This window comes from Lygodium microphyllum, chromosome 3 (genome assembly GCF_053477565.2).
Source record: "Lygodium microphyllum isolate KBCC chromosome 3, Lygodium_microphyllum_v1.1.10, whole genome shotgun sequence".
Lineage (NCBI taxonomy): Eukaryota > Viridiplantae > Streptophyta > Polypodiopsida > Schizaeales > Lygodiaceae > Lygodium > Lygodium microphyllum.
The window spans coordinates 1317863-1329687 of record NC_141137.1 but is presented as its reverse complement, the minus strand read 5'-3'; the positions used below and the strand labels follow the sequence as shown (position 1 = coordinate 1329687).

At 38.6% G+C, this 11825-nt stretch overlaps 1 protein-coding gene across 1 annotated transcript; it reads left to right on the top strand.

The window, feature by feature from the left end:
• The first annotated feature begins 7845 nt into the window (after nt 1-7845).
• On the top strand, nt 7846-9512 carry LOC148037996 (agglutinin-like). The gene is made up of 2 exons (XM_087667843.1): nt 7846-8092; nt 8674-9512. Exons 1-2 carry the CDS (start codon nt 7916-7918, stop codon nt 8926-8928), a joined length of 432 nt encoding a protein of 143 aa, XP_087523969.1. The 5' UTR covers nt 7846-7915; the 3' UTR covers nt 8929-9512.
• Nucleotides 9513-11825: the final 2313 nt, after the last annotated feature.

The window sequence follows — 11825 nt, the reverse complement described above, 5'->3', positions numbered from 1 at the left end:
CGACTAGACCCTTATTGGGCCTTTTGACCCATTTGGTGAAGACTTTCTTTGTCATAAGGCCACAATCTTCAAGGAAAATTTCTTCTCGAAGAGCCTTCTTGAACACAGTCCATCCCGCATCTTTTTGGAAAAGACCATGAATTCGGTCCTGGAGACCATGCACAGCCAGACGGGCAAAATAACGGCTCCAGGCATATTGAGGGACTCCAAAGAAGACCATCTTGTCAGTATAAAGGCGGATAAAAGAGGATACATTTTGCCCATTAAATTGCTTGAGCTCTTGTCCAACTGCTTCTAAGGCTTTAATGGAAGCATCATCAATCCGCTCTTCTTCTTGTCTCCGTTGTTGTTGCAATTGCAACTGCTGCTGAAATTGCAATTGTTGTTGTTGGCTTTCTTGCATTAGACGAACCAAATGTTGCAAGGCATCTCCACCCGAACTTGATGATTCTCCCATTAGACTTCTTCTTCCGCAGAGCGGACCTTCACGTTGGGTTCACCATTGTCGTCGTGTTAGGGGCTGAAGATCTACCACCGGGGCTTTAGTGCAAAAGAGGAGTTTAGGATTCAAAGGTCAGGAAGGGAAAATAGATTGGGGGTTAATAAGATCCGGGATTTAGAAATGATTTAGGTACGGAAGAAGACTTCAAGCTTTTTCTCTATGTATTTAGCATACATGAACGGAAGAAATAACTCTATCTTGATTACATCAAATGCCTCTGGATACATACATCATATCATAAAGGATATTTTCAGATTCTCAATTCAATTATGAATATTAAATGCAAGTTCTAATGGCTTTTATTTCAAGTACATAGATGGATTTGAACCCTTTGGAACAAGTATTATGTTGATAGACTCAAATACATTCAAAATTTGGGCCAATGATACATGAAATGAATTGAAGAAGCATAATTTTAGCTTCAGTCCTATTTTAAAACAGAAAATTCCAACCCATAATCAAGCTCAAAATGAGTGCATAAACTCATGAAGAAGCTCCTCTAATCATTAATGAACAAAGTCCTGATGAAAAGAGGTCATTTCCTTCCATTACAACCACATAAATCTCTTGTTTGCTCATAAAAATAGGCAACAACAGTGGGCTGCCCTGTTTATGACAAGTTATTTCAGCCCATAATAGCCCATATACCTTCAAAATCCTCACCCTTTTCTTGCCCCAAAGTCACTCAAGCACTTGGGTACAAGTCGGGCTTCATTGGACCAAGAATGAGGTAGACAAAATGAGAGAAGTCATGCATAAGAGCAGGCTGAATACTTTTCTCTCAAATTTACCCCTTTTATAGACTGTTTCAACATGCATTTTCATCAAGTCAAATGGGCAGAGAAGTGGAGCTCTCACCGTGTTTACATCTTCAGCTTCTGGGCCTGTTGATCTTCAGTTTGCATGCTCCAAAGCATGCACCATAGCTTCAGTTTTCTCCAGTTGTGCTCAGACTGTGCTGCCCGCATTTTGCGCCAAAAAATGTGGGCTGCTCCCTGCTCAGGCCGTGGTCACGTTTTGACCTACCCAGGTCACTTGCTGGTCACTAAAGTCTATTACTTCAGGTCCCCTGTGAATTTAGTGGACTTTTGGCAACTTTTGGCATTTTTCTTGAGTTTTGACCATATTTTCGCACCTGAATCAATGTGATTTATTTTGCAGTCTATCAATTACTTCTAGTTGACCAAGTTGTAGGTTTCCATAGACTTATTTTTCATCAATATACATGGTATAACTGAAAATTATATGCTAAATACAAAAGAACTTATGTAACTAAGTTGGTAATTGGATAACAATGTCTGAATTTTGTATGTAAATTCCTCATATAACTCCCAGTGAAGTTCTTCTGTGTTCATAAGAATACCATGATTTATATTATGAACAGTAAACTCTTTGACAACTGCGTGACCTTCGAGATGATTCACCCCTGCAAAATATCCTTCCTTAATTAATCCAATTAAGAATCAAGCACAATCAATGAAATCAGTCCTAATATCATTTTCCATGGAAACATTCCTTTATTCCCATGGAAACTTGTCATCACAAACCTCTGCCATGCATTTACAATCAAACACAAGCACTTGGAATAATCATCCAAATCACATCCCAAAAATCAAATTAATGCAAAATCATTTAGGACGTTGTTTGATCAATCATAAAAAACAACGATATCCTTTTTCAAACATTGTAGGAATAGTCATGATAACCTATTCATCGTGTATTTGCTCTCCCCCATGGAATTTAGGACATTGTTTGATCAATCATGAAAAACAACGGTATCCTTTTCCAAACATTGTAGGAATAGTCATGATAACCTATTCATCGCATATTTGCTCTCCCCTATGGAATCTAGAGCGGTTCCATGTAAAATTTACTTAACATACTCTTCTTTTGACTAAGGCATATGTTAAGGTTTCAAACATTATACAAGACAAAAGTCCTAGTAGTCACTTATGTTGATCAAGAACCAAGCCTTCTTCCCAACAAGTACAAAAGCATCGGTCTTTCCTTTGAATTTGGGTTTCCTAATCCTTGAGCTCATCATTTGCCCTAGATTTTTTGTTTGCATCTAGCTCAACCCTGAATAGGATTGATAAACATATAACTATCAAAGACATCTCACTTTTTAATCCTTATGACCATTGTTTGTGTTAATTAAGCACGACATCAAGATTCTCAATCTATCAAACATGAGCTATTAGTGAGAGCTTGGACAAAGGTCTAGAGCTTCGAAAACGATTCTATTCTAGACTAAGGTACTTACCATGGAATCCTTCAAGCTTGCAAGCTACAACATATATCTTCAAAATGAGGAAAGGACACCTACCATTGCAAGGATGGGAAGTCGACAATGCATGAATCCTTATATATTGTTTTTGAATTTATCGTATAGCATTTAAATACAATTAACTTCTCTTGATACATGTATTTCAAAAGCTCAATCCTTCAAATACTTGCGATGCATTTTATCCTGCTCAATGTCCTATTCTCGTGTGGCATAATATGGGTCTAATGCTCCTCATGCGAGAATCATAGCAAGGATCTATTAATTTGGAAATACATTACTTACAAATGGTATCATAGTTGGATTGGCAGTGATGTCCTTGCCTAAGGCTTCGTTGCTCATTGAGGGATCGGCATTTGTATGCGACAATTTCCCCTTGGTTGCAATCCCCAACTTTCTTCTCATTTAGACGTGCTTCAAACAAGGTTTCCATGCCTTGTACTCTATTAGCGGGGGCGAATTGCGGAGCGAAATGAGCTTGTGATTGAAGGATAATCTTCCCGAAATAGGGTATGAGTTTGTTGGCAATGGGAGAAGAAAGGACTCATGTGGACACCCTCTAAGGAGGGGAAGAGAAGAAGATCCTTCCTAGGGTGTCTCTCCCCCTCTCCATCTCTCTCTCTCTCTCCTTCCTCCCTCTCTCTTCTTCTTCTTCTTCTTCTTCTTCCTCTCTCTCTCTCTCTCTCTCTCTCTCTCTCTCTCTCTCTCTCTCTCTTTCTCTCTCTCTATGCCTGTGCAGCAACATGTCGAGGCTCTCCTTCTTTATTTCGATTGGGGGTGGGGGCTTATATCATGTGTGGCACAAAGTCAAACTAGTGACTAGGATGAATCTATAACTCAAATTTCTAACAAATAATTGGCCCTATTAAGGTCCCACACTTTCTCATGTTGCACCATAAATGAGTATAGATTGAACTAAATTAGCTCGGTGTACTAAAGGTCACACATCTTACTAGCTCTGGATGGTGTTTGTGAGTATATAATGCTCATCCAATGTAGTCCTAAGTAAAGTCCAAATCACGAGTTTCCAACTTCTCTTCCACTTAAAGCATTAATTGGGCTTATTGCCTAAGATATGCTATATCAAAACTACATCTAAAGTTCAACAGGAAGGGCGAATTTCAATCTAATCTATAAGAAATGGTATCATCAAGTTAATGGACTTGGAAAACCCATGAGCAAGATGATACCCTCGAAAGTGGGAATCCATATACCATATGAGACAGTGCAAGACCAATGTGAGTTAGTGGCTATGAAGGCATTAAGAAAAAAACAAACTCTTGAAGATTATAGAATGGAAGCTTGGGCTAGATTACTTGCCATTGAGGTTTTGATCATCAAGAGTAGGCAAATAATTACTCAATAATCCACAAAAAATGGAGAGTATTGGGAGAATAGGTCTATGATAAAAAAGAGCAGGATTTAGTTTATAAGGACTTCTTGAAAACATCCAAAGTCTAAATTTGTACCACTACAACATATAGACCCAATAGCGACGTTTAAAGCGATGGAATTATTCATGGAAAAAATTACCCCCGTCATCGCTGTTCGTGTCGCTATTAGCGACATGATCGATTCATCGCTATTAGCGTCGCTAATTGGGTTAGCGATGCTAATAGTGATGCTTATAGCAATGGTTGTAGAGTAAATTTCCGACGCAAATAGTGACGGTTACAAAGGGAAAAAAAATTAGGTGGCCTTCTAGCTATATGCACTAAATATTCTTGCATAATATATTTGCCAATGTCACCTACATCTAATGTCTAAAAATTGTGTATCAGATTTTTTTAAAAAAACTGAATCCTTTCATTGCAAAAGCTAGATATAATCAATTCAAAAAGGTATTTTGCAAGGAGCACTTTCATCAGTTGCTTAGGCCCAAGAAGAAAAATAGCTTGTGATTGTAAAAGCTAGATATAATCAATTCAAAAAAGTATTACTCAAGAAGCTTTTATATCACTTGTTAGGCCCAAGAAGAAGAGCTTCACTTCAAGCTTTCATTATAGTCAGGACCCTAAGGTATGAATAAGTCCCATAGCTTATTCCAAACTTGTTCAAGTCTTTTTAGGGGAGCATTTGGACATTTGTAAGAGATATACCATGGTGCTGGAGCCAGAAACACTTATATAGGGAGTGGTAGTGTCTCTAAGCTCTACTTTTTTCTTCTTGTTTTTATCTACGTTTAAGTCATCTTCTATCTGCTCTTTCTTATCTTCACCCTCAATCTCAATGGATAGAGGTGTTTTAAGATCAAAAGAATCAAGCTCATCCTCCCCCTTCTCAAACTCCATTTCTTGAGCTCACACTAGTTGTTGTACTCCAAGTAGGTCCCTGAAATGAACGAGTTTCTCTTTACCAAGTAATGACTAATATGACATTGACTCTCTAGATTAATAAGAAAGACATATGATAATGCACTCTAGGGTTTTTCACACTACGTCCGCATAGCAGGACGACATCATTTTCTTATTAAGGGTTAGGAATGGTTGATGGATACGGAAAATTCCCTTTGGGGCCTCCACAAAGGAAGACCTTTTTGAAAATCCATGGTGATCATGAGCTTGTTGAAGAATAGAACCCATGATGTGCACTAAGGGACTGCAAAGAGATAAACTAGGAATGACTATTTTTATTCTATGTTTATTCCCATCAATAAAGCAAGGGTCTCTAATGGAGGAGTTTTGAATGGAATACCATTGTGTGTTGAAATAATATTCTCATGTCATACTCACAAGTTGTTCACATTGGTTTTAATTGGTTCCATCTCACTAAAGATCATACTCCTTGCGACTCAAAATGGGCTCCCTCTATTGTTCTAGTAGCTCTTCAAGTAACACTACTATGAATGAGCTACATCTCATTTGTTGAAAGCTATAACTCTTACTATTTCTATTTGTAGGTGTTCGTCAAACCATTATTTTGTTACTAGAAATCACAATAATGCTACCCAATTGCGGTAAGGATCATGCATAAATTTCATGCCAGATCTTTCCCAACACTCTTAGCATTCTAGATCTAGTATTCATATTGGTGGAAATAATGCCATCTTACTACCATTATATGGTCCCATCTATGTTATCTATGATGTTCGTTATTCATTGCTACTACTTCTCCTTCCTACTCAAGAAGGAAGGGTTAGTCTGTGCAATTGAAGTGTTTTTCATATGAACTAAAGCAAACACTCAAATTAATCATGATGTGATTAAGTAATGCTATCATGTAGCAAGGAAGCCTTTACATTAGCTTTAGCTCTCCAAACGACCATTGAGATGTGCAAATACTTTTATGGATGCTCAATATTAATGTCACCTATGTTGCTAAATAGAGCTCCATAAAATCAAGTTGCCTCTAACATTGTTCTTGGCTATCCCAAATTAGCATTTATGTCTTCCAAGGGTGAAGGATGAAGTACCAAGTTCACATTATGCACATTCTACACATGGAGAACAAGGATTAAGCTAATCCTTGTGAAGAAAGAACTTTGAAATATTGCCAATGGAAAAGAGCAAAAGCCATGAGAAGCACATCAAGTAGTTGCATGGAAAGTTAGAGATGAAAAAGCTGAATTGATAATCAAAATGGAGTTGCATGATACATATATCCATCATGTAGATCATTGTTGTCCTACACAAAGGATACAATGGTCAACAACTTGTTTGGAGCCCAATCAAAAGTTCCAATATTTAATTGCTCATGGAGCATTTTAGACGAGAAGTGAAACTTGACTAACATCTTGCATCTTGTCTTAATAATACCAAAGGCTTGTTAACCCAACTTGTAGATTTTGGATTGAAAGTGGAAGAAGACGTTACCACAAAATCTCACTATCACATGCAATCCCAACAAGGAATCTATGCGATACATCCCATTGAATGAAAATTGGCTCAAGTTTCTTACACACACAAAAACATAAAAATGCCAAGGACAACACAACAATAATAGCCCCTTAGCTTATCCCTATTTTCTTAGATAAGTTGTCTCGAAGGTGCGCATCATTTAAGTACATGAGGAAGGACTTAGTGCTACATTGCCTTCTTGAGTGAACAAGTTGTTGAGCTTTCCTAATTAAAGGAAAACACTTTTTAATGATTGATTTTTTATGTGTTATCTACCAAAGATCATACAATGAACCTTGTGCAACTTGACACCTAGGGAAGCTAATTGTATGTGTCAAACTAGCATGGTAGTACATATTTCTTGATTAAGTAAATACAATTAGGTGCATGGGGGAAGACCGGGTGGAGGGAGGCCAGAAGGATCCCATCCTAAGGATGCACTAGGTGGAAAGTGGGTTTGCAACATTGCATTGATTTTCGTATAATCTTATATTTGCCATCCAAAACACTTGTAAAGAAGCCATGCTTTTTTCGAGAAGCACTGCTATTGGGTCTTCTGCCCCATTAGCTCAAGATAAGCAATACTATTGACTTGTATTGCTAAGAAAATAGCAATGTAAGAAAATATTACACTTTGCCTTAAGAGAGGCTATGAGAAGACCCTAGTATCGACGCTCCTTCTAGAGAACCTACCAAGACAATGTTGAAGGGATTCAAAATAAGTTTTTTATTGGCAAGAATAGCGGTAGTTGGGCAAGAAACAAAGTTTTGAAGATTAATTAAACAGGTTGGGAAGTGGAAGCAAGTAGAAGTCGGGTTCGTTCCACGCATGTAGGAGCCCGTGCATGTGTGCTAGGTGACCAAAGTGCAGCAATTGGCAACTCGGCATGCATGCAGTTGCAGCTTGAATTCCAATTTGGTGAGTGGGCAGAGTACTGTGCTAGCCAATAATTAGAAGTTTAGTATGGCTCGTAATATATAATTAGTACACAGGTCAGCGCACCACAGATCTATGGAGAGGGACCTAACATTTTTAAACACCGCAATTATGCGCACAAAATGGCGAAATTGCCAACATATAAACATATGGCTTTAGTAGAGCTAGTGCGCACTACACCAACTGTCTTAAACAGAAACGTGGCAGACTACAGTACCTCTGCTTGGCGCACACGACGTGTATATAAGGGCCGACCACAGCAGCATAAGAACGCGAGACATATTTAGCAGACGTAGGTACATTAGCTAGCTTTATCACTTGCAGCGCCTATCCAGCAGCAGTCGTGGTAATATATCATGGGGCCGGGGACCAGATCATCATTGACGTCGCCCTTGACAATGATCATAGTAACGCTCTCACTACTACTAGTGATTAATCACGTCCTTAATGTGCATGCACACAGTAGGGATCAAGCTGAGCTCGCTGCTGCTGGCGCTTCTGCGGCTGTCGCGGAGAGTCATCAGATTAGTGAGGTATGTATATATGCTAACAAATGTACGTGTAACGTGACGTGAACTTCATACAATAAGCAGCAGGCCCAGGACGTGCAGACCGTGCCGTGGTGGATTGGCCACAGGGGGCCGTGGGGCGGAGAGGGAGGCTATGAGTACGACGACATCGCGAGGATGTTCGCGGGTCTGCGGGTAATCGACGTGCTGGGGATAGGGAAGATTCAGCTATGGCATGCGTAGAATTACCTCCGTGGCATCCAAGTACAGTATTGGGTCACCACTTCACGGAATGGTCGGGGTGTCTACAAGGAATGGGGACCACTTCACGGCCTGCCCCAGGGCAAGAACGCAGTCGTGCGTACTGATTTGACGTCTTTACAATTAGCAGTAGTAGTACATACAGGACATGATACAAGTCGCTTATTTAGAATCCTTATCATCATCATCATGTGGATATAAGTGTTTGCTGGTTCGTACAATAACTATATATATTGGTCGCCCTGCGTACAGATATTAATGTTAAAAGGTCTAATAGCTATAACTACTTTATGTTAAAAGGTCTAATAGCTATAACTACTTTTTTAATGCTGTTTGGAAAGCAGATCACCTTGCAATATCCACAAAAGCAGGTCCACCAAGTGAGAGGATTCTATGGAAGCACAGGCCCATACACCGCCCTCACCTCCATGAAGTTCGAGACTAATCTTGGCACCTACGGTCCCTTTGGGGACCAGGACGGAGTCTCATTTACCTCTGGTAGTCGAGACACAAATATTGTGGGCATCTTTGGTAGGTCAGGAGCGGCCCTCGACAGCATGGGTGTTTACACAAGACAACTCTCCATCCCCCACAACTAATAGCGATGAAGTTATACAACAATGTGGAGTGGTCGCCTCTACTGCTAATATTGTGGGCATCTTTGGTAGGTCGGGAGCGGCCCTCGACAGCATGGGTGTTTACACAAGACAACTCTCCATCCCCCACAACTAATAGCGATGAAGTTATACAACAATGTGGAGTGGTCACCTCTACTGCTAATGATTCAATTGCAAGGTATTGATACAACAATAAGTATGCTAGTAGGTGTACTCCTTCATCCTACATGGCACCGACTTGCCTTGCACTAGTTGTGGCAAGTCAACATCATTCCATGTATGAGTTCATACCACCACCATCACTAGGATCACATTTTAGGCACACTCCATGATGTTGAATTTCATTGCCCACAAAAATATAGTTGCCCTTTTTCTTATTTCTCTCTCACATTGTCTCCAAATGGTGTGAGTTATTGATAATTTTTTAGGAGCATGAATAGAAGAACTTATTGAAATCGCTAGAAGCATCCTTGATGTATATTGGCAACAACAAGGATTTCTGTATGGTGGTCCAATACGACTATACCATGCTTGTTGCTTGTGATGCACCTTGTTCAGCTAGCATATGACTTACATCGAAAGAAAATCATGTGCTAGCTAGTCATACATTAATTTGATTAGCAAGAATGATATTTCTTATCTTGTGCAAGAAGTCTAATACTTGGCTCTTGAGGAATTTGAAGGCACTTACAAGTTCTTGCACACTTAGTAATCCAAGGTATGGTTAGAATAGATGGAAAAGGGCATATGAAATATTAATTCACAAAAGCCTAAAAGAATGAGAACTTTCTAACCAATGGGATACTAAGAATTGTAAGGCACTCGGAATTGTAGGAGAACACTTGGGAGACTCCTTAATTCATAATGTAACTAGGTGTCCCTCAACTATTGAAGCATGTGAAAGACTCCAGAGGCTTTTGGGGGCCGCCTCCAAACACTTACATGTTAATTTTCTTAATAAGTTCTTTGAGTTTACTATGCAACCTCAACCTAGGATGACTAAGGATTTAAACAATCTTGAAATTGTAATCACACATAGTTATCTAGCATAGATAAGGACATTGAGATAGTTGTGAAGATTGTCATGCTTTTGAACAACTTGTCTCAGGATACCTAAAGCACCCTTCATCAATAGAGAGAAGAGAAAGAAATAATTATTAATCTCAGTTGAGATGACTATACGAGGGCAATTTTTGAACTACCATAAATAGACTTATACATGCACTTTTTAACTTGATCATTGTTCTAACCCACTCTCCATAGTTCTACCAAATGAGGGGAATATTTCTACAAATTGTTTCATTCAACACTTGGATTGATCCTTTCTACGGCTACTCCTCCATTGTTCCTCCTTTCAAAAGACACTATCTTGTCAATAAAAAATCTAGTCACTCGTAATAGTACATCAACACAAATGCGCATTAAAATATAAAATAGATTCACACATGAAATCACAAATGAACCTCACATTCCTTTCTTTAATACTTAATCATTTAACATAATCACAATGTAAGTTTATATAATTGACAACCGATATATAAGAGTCATGCATGGTACATATAGGAGTCACAATAATACTATAATTATCTAGGATTCCACTGGCATTGTGATATTACTCATTGCAATTATTGGATTTACCAATTGTGGTGGCATAGTTGTCTTCATGTGTGATGGCATTGGCATGATTTGTGTGTAATCGACCATGACCATCCTCTAGCTCTCTTGTGCCATCATTACCATAATCATCTCTCTATGCTTGTAAATGCACGATATATCTCTCTAAAACATACATAGAGAGATATGGATCTCATGCTACCGTCTATTATCCCTCATAATTGATTGTTGCAAGAGAATCTATTGTAGCGTACATAATATGTACATTCCATGGTTGTAAATGTGTCATATATCTCTCTAAAACATAGCAAGATATGGATGACATGCTAACATTTATTATGCAAAGGTTAAAAAGTTGGATGTTAAGGTAGAAGAGAAGGGTCGAGCAAAAACCCAAAGACCATACAAAGAAGAATACAAGAGGAGATGCATTTGGTGAGACAGTTTATAGTATGAAAAGCGAGAATGTACAGCCTACTGTGAAGCGAAAGTAAAAAGGTTAGTCTTTTGGAAAGATGGCAAAATACATGCAACAGAAATTGGTCTTCCAATAGAGTCAAATTTTGGAAATGGTGGCATGTAGAAGAGGTTGGAAGAGATGGTAGCAAGGACAACATTGAAGACTATATAGGAAACCAAAATGGGTTGAATTTTTAAGTGCATGATTTGGGTTCTCATATACCAAAATGTCTCTACCTATGGGTAGATTGTAGCAAAGCTCTCAACTATCTTTTTAAAGGACTTATTTAAACATTAAGGGCCAAATGGGCAATCATTATGATCAAAGTTAAGATATAAAGAAACTTTTTCAAAGTACTATGGGTACATTTCATCTCCTTCTGATCTTGAGGAGTGGGTTTTCAAGCTAGATTCTTAGTTTTGCATTTTTCCAAGGAGTGATGACCACAAAATACACCTTGTCACCATATATTTGGAGGGATTTTCTCATACACGATGGTAGTATATCAAAAGGAAAAGTCAACAGCTTGTGGATTCAGGGAAAGAATTTAAGATTCTCATGGCATGGGTATTTATCTCTCCATTGGAGAAAAGGGACTTTCCCAATATAGGTTGGAAAAAAGGGGTTTCACTATGCATGAATACCATACCTCATTCCTTAATCTCACTTTATATGCTGAGAGTATAAGTGATTATGCAAAACTTTGTAAGTACATGTATGTCTTGGATCCTTATTTATCATTGGGTATTATGGCTTAAAACCCTACAACTCTCTTTAAGGCTATAGATATTGGGGAGAGGTATAC

Excerpts from the sequence above, each read along its gene's own strand:
- LOC148037996 (XM_087667843.1), top strand. The coding sequence starts at position 7,916 with ATGGGGCCGGGGACCAGATCATCATTGACGTCGCCCTTGACAATGATC. Across the intron at positions 8,093-8,673 it reads AGAGTCATCAGATTAGTGAG|ATCACCTTGCAATATCCACA; the intron begins GTATGTATATAT and ends TTTGGAAAGCAG.